The sequence below is a fragment of the Myotis myotis genome, unplaced genomic scaffold (genome assembly GCF_014108235.1).
Source record: "Myotis myotis isolate mMyoMyo1 unplaced genomic scaffold, mMyoMyo1.p scaffold_m19_p_20, whole genome shotgun sequence".
NCBI lineage: Eukaryota > Metazoa > Chordata > Mammalia > Chiroptera > Vespertilionidae > Myotis > Myotis myotis.
In genome coordinates, this window is record NW_023416325.1 from 14,572,363 (window position 1) to 14,587,059 (window position 14,697).

Consider the following 14,697-nt stretch of genomic DNA (forward strand, 5'->3'; position numbering starts at 1 on the left):
TCACCTAGCTTCCCCCGGGCGCATGTCTTATGAAACCAGGACACAGTGATGGGAACTAAGGAATTAGCTGAACTACCCCACACATTACAGACTTCATGTCGACGTCACCAGTTTCTCCAGAAATCCTGGTTCCCACTGCGTTTCACCGTCGTGTCCCCTCCGTACCCTCCCATTGGTGACCGTTTCCCAGCCTTTTCTTGTTGCTCGAGACGGTTTGGAAGAGAACCAGCCAAGGATTCTGCACAGATTCGCCGTGTTTGTAAACATCTGTTGGCGGAGTGGATCCCGGCCTGCGAGGTACAGCAGACTCGGGCCTGTGGGCGCATCAGGGGCTGCTGTTTCTGGGTGGCCCACGAGCTAAAAGATGGCTTCTGCAGTTTTTAATGGTTGAAGTAATAAAAAGAAGAAGATGGCTTTGTGATATGTGGGAATTCTCAGGAAATCCACATGTCCCTGTCCGCAACTCCATCTGATCGGAACGAGGCCGCGGTCCCCCTTCCCCGAATGGCCGCTGGCCCGGCGCAGGAGCTGAGCCGCAGCCCACCTGCTGACCCTTTGCAGGGACCGGCTTCGATCCCGATGCTGAGGGCAGTGAGGACTGGCGTGCGCTGCTGTTCAAGAGCCAAGTCGGCTCCAACAAGGGCACCGGAGCTTCAAGTTCGTTCACTTGGTCAGCCCGCAAGTGGTTATTGAGGGCCCGTTGTCAAAACCAGCAGAGCGCGCTAACGGGTGGGAAAGCTCTGGGATTAGGAGCGGATCGCTCTCTCCGAGTCTCAGGCACCGTGTCTGCCTGCCATAATAATAGCTGCTGTCCTATTTTAAGCGCTGCCTCCTGCCAGCAGCTCACTCTTCAATCGCACCATCTCCTTAAATCCTCACAACCACCCTGGGAGTCCGGCGTCCCGGGAGGAAACTGAGGTTTGAGAGAGGAGCTGCACCCAAGGGTGCCCAGGAGCGAGTACATAGGAGAAGCAGAAAGCTATGTGGGAGTTTTTGATGCCTGCGTGGGAGGGGGCTGGGAGTCTGTGGTGGAAAGTGGGGTTTGTGGGGGCGGCTCATGGCGGTGCTGGGGAGACCACTGCTATTCTACATGCCCCTGAACTCTGCAAGCCACAAACTGGGGTGGGTCGGTCAGCAGCCAGGGGCCCCATCTGAAATAGTATTCTGTTTTCAGAGGGCCATCCCCGCGTGCTTTTTTGTGCTGTCTGTCCTCTGCAAGCACCTCGAGGCAATGCAGGGGGGTCTCATTTTATTTTTATTATTTTTTAAAATATATTTTATTGATTTTTTACAGAGAGGAAGGGAGAGGGATAGAGAGTTAGAAACATCAGAGAGAGAAACATCGATCAGCTGCCTCCTGCACACTCCTCACTGGGGATGTGCCCGCAACCAAGGTACATGCCCTTGACAGGAATCGAACCTGGGACCCTTGAATCCGCAGGCCGATGCTCTATGCACTGAGCCAAACCAGTTAGGGCAGGGGGGGGGGGCTCATTTTAAAGGCCCGTGTCCTTCAGCCCCGGCCAGCCTAGACCTGGTGTTTTCAGTCTGAGCGTGCACCTCAGGGATTTGGCCGGCGTTTCCCTACATGCAGCTGCTTCAAAGCTGACGGTAATAAATAGATCCGGGCACTGGGGCTCTGCAGCAAGTTGCCACCCGACTCATAGGTTGGGTAACTACCCTCTGCTAGCTTAGCTTAAAGGAATATTACAAAACAGGCTTGATGTACGAGCCCCACAGTCCTGTCTCCAATCTCCTTCCTCCCTTTCTGGCATCGCTGCTCTGCCACCCACGCGGTTGGCGAGTCTGAGCTCTCTGCTCACTTGGGGGGCAGGTGCCCTGGGATGGCTGTCCTTCCTGCCCACTACCTGTGTGGCCCGGGACGGGAGGGGGAGAGGCCCTCCTGGGGCTGAGTGCACCGAGCTGCTCTGCGCTGGTCAGACAAGTTGAGAGACAGCAGAACCAAAGGGCCTGCAGAAAGGAGCCCCGAAGGTGAGAAAGGGCCCCACAGGCCGGGCCGGGCTGGGAGTGGAGTGGGAAGTCATCGACGCGGATCTTGCTGTCCCTGGATATTTTGGCAAGGACCGCACGCTGACTTAGAGACACGGGAAGCTGGCTCAGCGCAGGGGGCGTGGCTCAGCCTGGGTGCGATAGTGGCCCAGCCACAGTGGGTCCAAGTGGTCCCTGGTCGGTTCTGCTGAAGACAATTACCCCAATATGTGCCATCGATAAGAACAAAATCAGAGTGCGCCGGGCTCAGTGAAAGAGGCCTCTGGTGCGTCTGATGGGGCTCAGTGGTTGAGCGTCAACCTATGTACCAGGTCTCGGGTTCGATTCCCGGTCAGGGCACATGTCCGGGTTGCGGGCTCCATCCCCAGTGGGGGCCGTGCAGGAGGCAGCCGATCCATGATTCTCTCTCATCATTGATGTTTCTCTCTCTCCCTTCCTCTCTGAAATAAATTTTTAAAAAAAAAAAGAAAGAGAAAGAAGCCTCTGGTGACTAGACTGCATCAAATTCTGAGTTGTTGTTTTAAGAGAACAAGTCATTTGGGGTTTCCTGTTCCCTAAAAATGTCCCTGAGAACTTTCTAACTGGCTTGCTGTTTGGTAATATGTCTCTGAAGCCCTCAGCAGCTGCAAAATTGATCCACAGAGCTTGTTTTTTGTTTTGTTTTAAGAACAAAATGTGAGCTAGCCCTGGTGACACGACGAGATGCTGTCCATCCCAAGTTCGCAGTGACACGGCTGGTCCGGGCGGACGGTTCCAGTCTGCGGTCCAGGTGGGTGCCAGGCAGCGGTGAAGGCTCTGCGCACAGACCCGGCTCTGCACACACAGCCCCGGCGCCGACCACAGAGCACCCGGGCAGGGCTCAGAAGCGCTGCCCGCCAGGCTAGTTCCCCGGGGAAGGGCCTGGTCTGGGTGGGAGGCGTGCTGGGCTGCGCATGTGTCGGGGATAACATCGGGCACATCTTCCTGAAAAAGGAGACGTCCTAACCGAGGACAAAACTCTAAAATCAGACCCTAACTTCCACCTGTTTACACAACGATGGCACTTCCTTTTTAAGGTCAAAACACCGCTAAAAACGCAGTGTGTTCCCTCAACAGCCCCTGAGCTGGGGGGCTGGCCCGCTTCTTGCCTTCTGCGTGTTTTGAAGCCCACGGAGGGTGAGGCGGCGGCGGACCCACCAGGCCGGTGTCTGCTGTGTGTGGGGGGCAGGGCGGCCTGTGGTTGCGGGTCCAGGTGCAGCGCACACAGGGTTCTGGGCCTTTTGCATTCTCTCTGACAGTTGCCACCGGAGTTCAGCATGGCCAGCGGTGCTCTTCATAACCGCCACGCACAGCTGCCTGGGTGTTTTGCTGATGAGAAGCCGTGAGCGAGAGACTCCCGGGGGCCAGGAGCACCCCCGCCCCAGCCTGACAGCAGGCGTGGGAGGTCCCATCCACATTGGGCCACAGTAGGCCGGGGCCCGGCGGGCATGCGCGGGGAAGGGAATAGGTCACCCGTGTCCTTAGGAAGGCCTGCTGCCGGCTGAGGCCCCCTGGGGACCCCACCACCTCCCGCTCCCCCTCCAAACCCTCTGCGGCAGCCTTGCCTTGCTTGTCATACCTCCACCCACTTGTCTGTTTCAGAAACAGTGGAACGTCCAACTTGGTGAATCCCACTGCTTAACAGAAATTTGCTTTTAATTTAATGCCTACATGTTTTAAAGACTGGCATGGGGGTAGGGAAACACGGGGCAAGTACTGCCTCTTGGAGGGAAAAAACCCATCCCCACACACAAAGTCCTTTGTCCCTCAGACATCCCTTGCACCCTCGCTGACCTCAGCATCTTGTTCGAAACCGGGTGAAATGTTCAGGCCCAGGATGTCCGTGACGAATATTTCCGCCGTGATCTCCTCCGGGAGCTCCTCTTCCCAGCGCACTTCCGACCCTGACGGACAAGAGAACACACGTGTCTTCCCAACGATTGGGCTTCTGCCGCGAGAGCGTTTTCCCAGAAATGCAAGGAAGCGATACTCAGAGGGGACAGGTGCTTTGTGCTGTGGCTTGGCTTTGATTCCTTGAAAACCCCCGGAGGGCGGGGGTTGTGGGGTTGGGAGAGGGGTCTGGTTACAATCCTTCCTTTATGGTTTGGGCCACTGGGGTCCTGAATCTACAAACCTCACTGGAAAGCCTTAATCCAGCGGTTCTCAACCTGTGGGTCACGACCCCTTTGGGGGTCGAATGACCCTTTCACAGGGGTTGCCTAAGACCATTGGAAAACACATATATAATTGTGATTAATCACTATGCTTTCATTATGTTCAATTTGTAACAATGAAAATACATCCTGCATTTCAGATATTTATATGACGATTCATAACAGTAGCAAAATTACAGTTATGAAGTAGCAACGAAAATAATTTTATGGTTGGGGGTCACCACAACATGAGAAACTGTATTAAAGGGTCGCGGCATTAGGAAGGTTGGGAACCACTGCCTTCATCACATGGTATTGCCGATTTCACCATTTCGAGACTCTTAGAAACACTAAATACATAATAATTGGGAAAGTTACATTCTGAGACCCCCTGAGATCACAAGGAATGGGGTGGGGCGGGGGGCGGGTTGGCGGTGACCCATCAGATCCCGGGCTCTAGAACTGAGTTCAGGAGCGCTGTCTCACTTGAAATTGGGGATGGGATGGCCCAGCCAGGGTGACTCAGTTGTTGAGCATTGACCTACGAAGCAGGAGGTCACAGTTCAATTCCCGGTCAGGGCACATGCCAGTGTGGGGCGTGCAGGAGGCAGCTAATCAATGATTCTCTCTCATCATGGATGTTTCTATCTCTCTCTCCCTCTCTCTTCCTCTCTGAAATCAATAGAAACTTAATAAAATAAAATAAAAAGATATTGGGTACAGATAATACAGTGGGGCCTTGACTTACGAGTGTCCTGACTAACGAGTTTTTTGAGATACCAGCTGTCTCTCGGCCGATTTTTTGCATTGAGTTGATAAGAGTAATTTGAGTTAACGAGCTCCTTAACAAGCTCGGTCTCAGAACGAATTAAACTCGTAAGTCAAGGCCCCCTGTACAAGAGGGAGAAGGCAGGCCGGTGAGAAACCATTGCTGCTGACTCCAGTCGCAATAACAGGGTGGCTCTGCCCACCGCGGGGTCACCGGCCCAGCGTCGGGGCGTCACTGGAGTCATGTGCACACAGGCCGGCCCAGGAGAGGGGTCTGGATGGGTGCCTCCTGAGCTTGACTTTGCAACCCAAATCGCAGGGCCATTTTCTCCCTCCGGTGGAGTAGAAGGAGGCAGGAAATCCTCAGGAAAGGAGGGATGATCATTAAAAACTAAAGTCGCCCTCGCCAGCTTGGCTCAGCGGACAGAGCACTGGCCCTCGGACTGAAGGGTCCGGGGTTCGATTCAGGTCAAAGCACATACCTAGGTTGCAGGCTTGATCCCCGGCCCAGTTGGGGCGCGTGCAGGAGGCAACCAATGGATGATTCTCTCGCACATGGATGTTTCTCTCTGTCTCTCCCTCTCCCTTCTACTCTCCAGAAATCAATGGAGAAGAAGCCTCAGGTGAGGATTAACAACAACAAAGAAACCTTTAAAGTCTGGCAGCTCGAAGTTGGGCTTGTGCCGCCTACCAAGTCACTGTCCTCTTCCAATCCAGTTCCTCTGGACAATTCCTCTTCTTCTGAAACAGCTTCTGAACTGTGTTCTCTCTACTGGTGGCCAGTCACCACCCACCCGAGCCGGGAAGATGAAGACGGGGCGGTGGTGTAAAGGAAGCCGCCAGGCCAGCGGCACGAAGGAGGGACAGACAGCAGGACCATGGCTTAGACACAGCCACGCTCGCTAGCCCTTTCACAGCGTGTTCATGGCCTCCCCGCAGACTTGCTGTGTCGTATGCAGGGTATGAGGGAGGGCGGCTCTCACAGGTCCCGAGAGACAAACGCACGTAAGCCGACAGCAGGTGAGTGAGCCCAGCGGCCTGCCCGGACAGGACAGGACAGGACAGGACAGGGCGGCCCCAGTACCTTTGAGGGAGGAGGCGGCCGGTTCGGATGTCCAGCCCTCGGGGTTCAGGCCCAGCAGCGTGGCGAAGCAGTCGGACAGCTCCTCCTCCGTCATGTGCTCCCCTGGGCATCGGAAAGGAAAAAGGTGGCTGGTCAGCTCTCGGGACTAAGCCAGATGTCAGAGCTTAGAATCAACACTGTGAGGTCTGAAAGAGAATTACTCCACAATTTCCTTCTCTTTTAATAAAGAATAAATATATATATTCATTTCAGAGAGGAAGGAAGAGATAGAAACATCAGTGATGAGAGAGAAGCATTGATTGGCTGCTTCTGCAACCCCCTACCCCCACTGGGGACTGAGCCCGCAACCTGGGAATGTGCCTTGACCCGGAATCGAACCATGACCTCCTGGTGCATAGGTCGACGCTCAAACACTGAGCCACAACGGCCAGGCACGATTTCCTTTTCTAGAGCCCTGGCTCAGTTGGTTGGGCATCGTCTGGTGCATCGAAAATTGCCAGTTCTATTCCCAGTCATGCCCAGGTTTTGGACTCTATTCCTAGTAGGGGGCATGCAGGAGGTAGCGGATCAATGTTGCACTCTCCCTCTCTCTCTAAAAATCAACTTTAAAATCTTTAAAAAAATTTATCTAGAGAGTCCCATGTTGCTGCCACACATACATCCTTACATGGTATTAAAAATGGGACTCCCACAGGGGACATTCTTTGGGGCTTGTATGGAGACATCAGACAACTTTCTGATCGAGACTGCCCTCAGCTTTACTTCGAACTCCCTCACAACCCTCGATCCCCGGGTTTGACTAAGATAAAACGATCACCCACAGAGAGAGCTCGCTTGACTTCCTCACATAAAATAATGGGGAAAATAGCAGGGGAAAAGGAAAAACATTTATTTCACAACTGCGCCTCATCATCGCCCCGTGGGATGGACGGCTGGCACTTGTCAAGTGGGGACAGGGAACCTCGAGGTGTCAGTCATGGGGGCATGACGGGCCTTCTTCTGGCCTCCAGGTCAGCATCCTTCCCGCTACCTCCCGTTTGCGGGCCGTGTGGGCCATTAAGCGCATCCTGTCAAGTTAAAGATGCTGGAGGGGGGGGATGGTCCTGTCGCCCCAGCTCGCCTCTCTCCAGGGGGCGTGGCCCAAGGGCCTGCGAGATAACCCTATTTGTGGGTTCACCTTTAGTTAGAAGCAGCCTCAGGAAATCCTCTCTTCGAATGGCTTTCTTTCCTTCCGAGTTGGTGTAGCCCAGAATGTCGAAGTTCTTCTGGATGGAACTCATGGTGTAACCAAAAGGTGGCCGGTGGTTAAGGTAAACTTTCAGGAAATCCGGTAAGGTGATTTTGTCAATTACCTCTCCAGTGTCCACATACTCACTAAATTTGATTTCGTTAAATATATCATCGATCTAGGGAAGAGGTAAAAAAAAAAAAAAAAAAAAAGCAGAAAGGCACCTTTTAAAATTTATATATATATATATAAATTTTATATATATTTATATATATATATATTTTATTGATTTCAAAGAGGAAGGGAGAGGGGATTGAACCCACAACCCTGACACGTGCCCTGACTGGGAATGGAACCGTGACCTCCTGGTTCATAGGTCGATGCTCAACCACTGAGCCATGCTGGCCGGCTGGCACTTTTCATATATTCTAAAAATCAGAGGGTAACAGACAAATGTGTGTTTTGTGGGGTTTTTTATTTTTCATTTTTTATTTAATTTATTGAGGTGATACTGGTTGATAACAGACAAATGTTCACAGTTTAGATCATGTCTGTTATGGGGTTGATTTTTTGCAAATTTGAATATATATATATATATATATATATATATTCCTTTCTTACCTTTAACACTGTCTTAATACCCAATATTTTCAAAGAAACCACATGTTCTCAATGCCACATTCTGGGAATGAACTTTTGAAAATGTTACATCATTGGTTAGGATACCAATGAACTATAATTGCTAGTATAAAAGTAGCTTTAAATGGTAACACTGTTTCATATATAGCATTTAGTGAGCTTATATTATACACAATTGCATGTTAGATTACGTATAATTTTATCTACAAATAAAACACTATCCTGGAGCACATTCTTTACATAATGTACTATGTAATTTTAAGTGTTATTATATACACATGCTTCTACTCACTGAGCCAGTGGAGACTGGGGCTGTACGTATGATCTTTGATGACAGACCGAGGTTCAAACCCTGGGTCTGCCACTTTCTACGTGACCTGGGGGAGTAACTTAACATTCCTCATCCCCGGTTTCCTCATCTTGAAAAAGGGTGTGATGTGGTAAAACATCTGATTGGACTGTTTTGAAGCTAACTGCGACCGTGTGCGTAAAGTGCTAAACGTAATGCCTCGCACATAACAAGTACCCAACAAGCAGCAACTACCCCTGTGGTTATGCTTTGCTGTGTTGTTTTGTTTTGTTTTTAATCCTCACGCAAGGATATTTTTCCGTTAATTTTTAGAGAGAGTGGAAGAGAGAGGGAAAGACAGAGAGAAATATCAATGTGAGAGAAACGCATCGATTGGTTGCCTCCTGCATGAGCCCCGACCAGTGCCCAGGCCAGGAAGGAGTCTGCAACAGAGGTATATGCCCTTGGCTGGAATCGAACCCGGGATCCTTCAGTCTGCAGGCCGATGCTCTTTCCACTGAGTCAAACTGGCTAGGGCCTGTGGTTATGCTTTGTATGTCCTTGCCACTTATATGTATTTATAATCCATATATACAACAGCTTAAGTGACCGTTCGACCTTTCAACCGTTCAGCCGGTAGCTATGACACGCACTGTACATCAAGGGGGCAGACGCTCAACGCACAGGCATGGAAACATGGAACAGACTGATGAGTCTCAGAGGGAATGGGGAGGGAGGGAGAATGGGAAGAGATTAACCAAATATCTTATATGCATACCGGAGGCCTGGTGCATGGATTCGTGCACCGGTGGGGTCCCTTGGCTTGGCCTGTGAGGACCAGGCCGAAACCAGCAGTCTGACATCCCCCGAGGAGTCCCGGATTATGAGAGGGCACAAGCCAGGCCGAGGGACTCCACTGGTGCACGAATCCATGCACTGGGCCTCCAGTATAATATAAATTACACTTTGTAAGTACATAAATAAGTGACACATGTAAAATATAAATGTGATATATGAGCTGACTCAATTCAGAAATAGGAGACTAACCCAAAGATAACCCAAAGGTGCCTGAAGTCACTCGTGCCCAGAGCAGAGCACGGCGTGTCCTCAGCGTGATCCACTACATGGGGATTCGCCTCTTACTCCTCCCCTGCTCAAGGGGCAGAGCTGGCAGTTTCGGTGTCACTGACATCTCTTCCCCGAGCCTACTCTGCAAGTGGTAGGTGAGAAGGCAGGTTCTGCTGCGTGTCGAAACAGAGTTCATGCTTGGAGAGGAACCTCAGAGACGGAACCGGAACACCGAGTGCCTTCCCGATGCCCCAGTGTGACGCTGCCCGCCTGGACGCCTGGCTGGCCCATGCTGGCATTCTCTCACAGGCCCACCCTCCGCTAAGGCAGTGGTTCCTCTGATTCACCCAGAGAGCTAAAACGTCCTGATGCCCTAGTCCCATCCCCAGAGATGCTGATTTAATGGGCGTGGGGTGGTGTTATGGTTTTTATGTTATTTTTATTTTGTTGTTGTTAATCCTCACTGAGGATATTCTTTCCATTGATTTTTATTTATTAGTGGCCCGGTGCACGAATTTGTGCACACTGAAAGGAAATTAATTAGAAGAAATATTTTAATATCGCTATTCGCCCTTTCTCTAGAAGTGTCAACAAAATTCACGATTGACAATGACAGATTGAAACACACGCGTGTGATTGGCGCCAGTAAGAGCTTTGTATGTATCGCACATGCGCGAGTCAACTTAGCCTTTTCTATATATAGAATAAACTTGCTTAATTAGACCTGCTTTCTGATTTAGCTAAATTTTTTACAGCCTAGTGAAGAACCCCAACTTCTCTTTCAGGTAATTGTCAGCAATGCAGCAGTAAATATCAACATGAAGCAGATTATTATTGTAGATCATGCAAGGAGAACAAAGGGTAAAATATTTAACTGCAGCAGTGTTTGACTATATTCTGCATAGAGAGAAAACCTGAAATCATTTTCAAGGTCCACCATTTCTTACTTCTTTTCAGGCGGGTCAAGTTTCTAAGCTTTCTAAATCTCCATTTCCCAGCTAATGAAAAGAAAAGAGGATTCCACTGAGTCTCCTATCTACCTACTCCAGAACTTCTGTGAGGATCAAATGAGATGAGGCCCGGGAAAATGCTTCACAGACATTTGGTTAAAGTGTAAAATGTTTCCACCTGGCTATAAAGCAAGTAGTGCTCCTTGGCTGAAGAAACTCCAAGGAAACTAGTTGCTAGGGAGAAGAGAAAGCCAGGTGTTGCTATGTGACAGCATTATTCAGACAGACACTTAGCATATTAGCCTTTCATATACAGATATTTTCCATTGATTTTATTTTATTTTTTTTAAATATATTTTATTGATTTTTTACAGAGAGGAAGGGAGAGAGATAGAGAGTTAGAAACATCGATGAGAGAGAAACATCGATCAGCTGCCTCCTGCACATCTCCCACTGGGGATGTGCCCGCAACCCAGGTACATGCCCTTGACCGGAATCGAACCTGGGACCTTTCAGTCCGCAGGCCGACGCTCTATCCACTGAGCCAAACCGGTTTCAGCTCCATTGATTTTATTGATTTCAAAGAGAAGGGAGAGGGAGAAATAGAAACATCAACGATGAAAGAGAATCATTGATTGCCTGCCTCTTGCACACCCGCTACTGGGGATTGAGCCCAAAACCAGGGCATGTGCCCTGACTAGGAACTGAACTGTGATCTCCTGGTTCATAGGTCGACACTCAACCACTGAGCCACGTGGGCTGGACTCCTTGATTTTTAGAGAGTGGAAGCGAGGGAGGGCAGGGAAGGGCTGAAGGGTGGCCAAGGAAGGTGCCCGGGTGAAAAGGCAAGCAGGTTGCTGGCCTGGCTCCCCCACGCTGCCCATCCAAGTGGGAAACTCCGAGAAGTCCAGAACCCTCGTTAGAACCAGCCCGTGCTAAAGGGGAGAACAGTCAGGGCAGGTATTTATTCAACAGCTTTTAAACATTAGACACCCAGCACCTGGCCTCTCCGTGGCACTGCTGCCCGGCCTGTGACACGAGGGCAGCCTGTGCCTGGTGGCCGGAGCCCCTGGCCCAGGATGATTGCACGGCCGCCTCTGACATCCACCCCACAGGCCTTTGGGCTGGTGATCCTGCCGCCGACCGCAGGAAGCCACTGATGTCCTCAGAACCATGCTTCACAATTAAGCTTTACAGCCTCCCTGTTAACAGGAGGGGTCACCATGCATCTGCACGGAGGCCACCTCTCGCTTCTGTCAACGGCGCCTGGTGAGCCGGGTTCTTCTGCGACAGTTCCACAGACTCTGGGAGGGCTCTCCTCCTCCTCCCGGCGCACAGAGCTCTCGGGAACGTGCTCCGCAACAAGGAGACAGTCTTCTGTCACAGCATCACCTTCGTGTTGCCGCCCCCGTGCTTCTGCGCTGACCTGGGGCGGGCGAGGAGGGGCTGCGGGGCAGGTGTCAGGGGTGGGCAGGCCAGGACACAGTCACATCTGGAGACACTCCTGCTATTTCTGCATCATTGTGTGACTCACAGCTGCCCTCTGCTTCCGCCAGTAACCACATCTGGATGGCACTGCCTCTCTGTCCAGGGACACGCCACGGAGCGCCAAGTCCTGCCCACTGGACGCAGTCGCCTTTAGTGCCCGGCCACAGAGCTGTGTCCCTGTCGTCTGTGGTGGGTGACTCAGAGATGAGGCCACCACCCAATCACAGGGCCCTTCCTGGTGACCTTCTCCCAGCTGCTCATCAGAGCCCGGGCCTCAAACACCTCCGGGACTCCACCCTGCCCCACGTGAATGTTTTTAAAGGTTTCCAAATCAGAAGGGCGAGTCCTTCATCTTGTTCCAAACCCACAACCGAGGGTCGGCGAGGGGCCCACAGCTCTTCGAAATCTCGATCCTGCCTTGCAGCTGCACCCAGAAATAGTGTGGATAAAGGACACTGGTATTCAGACCTTATAACACAGAAGTCCATACCTGAAGCCTGTGTGATCCTATTAACCAAGGCCACCCCAACCAATTCAAATAAATAGAGGAGACAGATGATGGATGGATGGATAGAGAGACAGGCAACAAACACTGGCAGTTCCTCAAACAGTTCACCATGGAGTCACCACTGACACGGCCATATCCCTCCCAGGTGTGCACGCAAGAGAAGTAAAAACACGCCTCTACTAGTAACAAAGACATGTACGGAAATACAACAGTGTTACTCACAGCAGCCAAAAGGTGGAAACAGCCCAGGTGTCCACCAGTTGATGAAGGGAAAGAAATAAGATGTGCCCTCCCCACATGAATGAGTAGAATATGATTCAGCCATGAAAAGGAACGCAGGACTGAGTCACGCTACAATGTGGGGGCACCTTGAAAACACAGCGGAAGCCCTGGCCGGGGGGGTCAGTAGGTTGGAACGTCATTCTGTACTCCAAAAGGTTGTGGGTTCGACTCCCAGTCAGGGCACATACCTAGGTTGCAGGTTTGATCCGCAGTCAGGGAGCATATGGAAGGCAAACAATGTTTCTTTCTCTCTCTCCCCCCCCCCCCTCTCTCCCCCCCCTTCCTCTCTCTCTTTAAAAATCAATAAAAACATATCCTGAGCCCTAGCCGGTTTGGCTCAGTGGATAGAGCGTCGGCCTACGGACTGAAAGGTCCCAGGTTTGATTCCGGTCAAGGGCATGTACCTTGGTTGCGGGCACATCCCCAGTTGGGGGTGTGCAGGAGGCAGCTGATCGATGTTTCTCTCTCATCGATGTTTCTAACTCTCTATCCCTTTCCCCTCCTCTCTGTAAAAAATCAATAAAATATAAAATAAAAAAAACATATCCTGGGGTAAGAATTTAAAAAATTAAAATAAATGTGTGTGTGTGTGTGTGTGTGTGTGAGATTAAAAATATGAATAACCATTTAGCCTGTGCAGAGGGATTATAATTGTTTTCTTCATTCCACTTATATATCTTTTCTGATGTGTTAACATTTAAAATCAGGAAGAAACCCAATCAATTGCATTTTTAAGAAATATGTTCTTATTGATTTCAGAGAGGAAGGGAGAGGGAGAGAGAGCTGGAAACATCCATGATGAGAGAGAATCATCGATGTGCTGCCTCCTGCATGCTAACCACTGGGGATTGAGACGGCAACCTGGGCATGTGCCCTGACCGGGGATCGAACAGTGACCTCCTGGTTCACAGGTCAACGCTTAACCACTGAGCCACACCGGCTGGGCTCAATTGCATTTTAAACCACAGTTTCTCTGGGGAACATTCTCCTGGGAGTGTTGCTGGTGCCCCTGTGGAGCCCCCCCCCCACTACAGCTGGGGGTGCTTAGTGAGGTCATGCGGAGATGACATTGTCTGAGCCCCACCTCCCAGAGGCACCCCATCCCCACGGGCCAGGCTAGCAGCAGCCCCACGGGGAAGAACTGTCACAGCTCTTCCTGCACCGAGCGCTTCTCAGGCATCGCCTCCTTGGTCCTCCCCGCCCGGGCCAGCCCCGCTGACTCCCAGACCCTCGCTCTGACCAGCGCCCACCCGTGGTGGTGAGGAACCTGTCTTTTAGGAGCATCTGCAGGGGAGGTTGTTCTTAGGAGCTCGTCTGCTCTCCCAGAACCTTCCTCCTGAGCCACTTATGCAAGAACCATGTTCAGTGCTTCTCGCGGGCCCGAGCTCGCTGGCTCCGGGCCGGTTTCACACACATCCCCCCGCGGTCCTTGCTCTCCTCCTGCCTACCTTCTCTTCCGAGGGGTAGAAGCCGATGGCTCTCATGACAAAAGGCACCTCCGACAGGCAAATGTGTTCCGACACCTTCCTGGCCTCCATTGTGTCGATACCTTGGCTACGGAGCTGCGAGTAGTAAAAATAGTCTTCCAGCTCCTGCGTGGAAGCAGAATGGAAACACACTGTGCGCTGTGGCTGCGGTGGGAAGCATCCATTAAGACTCCAAGGACATTTTCTAGAAAGTACATTTCGAGCTCAGTGGGGGGGGGGAGGGGGAGAAAAAGAGCTTTGGGGGGGAAGCACGAGGGTTACCCCCGGACACGTGTGTTTTGCAAACTCCTAACTCAATGTTACCGGCAGTGTTTACTCTGAGGACGATTACCCTGTAGAATTTTCCTTCCCTGCCACCAGACACCAGGCCATAGAACGGGATCAAGTCTTCACCCCCAAGAGAAACAGCTGCCTCCAGGGCGCTAGAACGAGAGCAGAAGGGGACTGTTAGAAAGCTCTCGAGCGCCAGCAGCCTGGGCCGGGGCCGCGGGGCACTGCGGGCCTCCGAAGGCTATTCCAGGGTGCAGCTATGATTAGGGTCTCTGTAAACCTGTTAAGAAAACGCCCTCGCCGAAACCGGTTTGGCTCAGTGGATAGAGCGTCGGCCTGCGGACTGAAGGGTCCCAGGTTCGATTCCGGTCAAGGGCATGTACCTGGGTTGCGGGCACATCCCCAGTGGGAGATGTGCAGGAGGCAGGGGATCGATGTTTCTCTCTCATTGATGT

General features: G+C 51.5%; 1 protein-coding gene across 1 annotated transcript in view; it reads right to left on the reverse strand.

Moving 5' to 3' along the window:
- Positions 1-3,581: 3,581 nt before the first annotated feature.
- The window catches only part of CFAP251 (cilia and flagella associated protein 251), a 47,769-nt gene continuing 36,653 nt past the window's right edge, over positions 3,582-14,697 (reverse strand). Inside the window, exons 17-21 of the mRNA XM_036353879.1 lie at positions 14,304-14,394; positions 13,934-14,077; positions 7,211-7,439; positions 6,034-6,135; positions 3,582-3,932 (exon numbers count right to left, since the gene is read on the reverse strand). Coding sequence (XP_036209772.1) covers positions 3,796-3,932; positions 6,034-6,135; positions 7,211-7,439; positions 13,934-14,077; positions 14,304-14,394 — 703 coding nt within the window. The 3' untranslated portion in view covers positions 3,582-3,795. The remainder of the gene's footprint in view (positions 3,933-6,033; positions 6,136-7,210; positions 7,440-13,933; positions 14,078-14,303; positions 14,395-14,697) is intronic.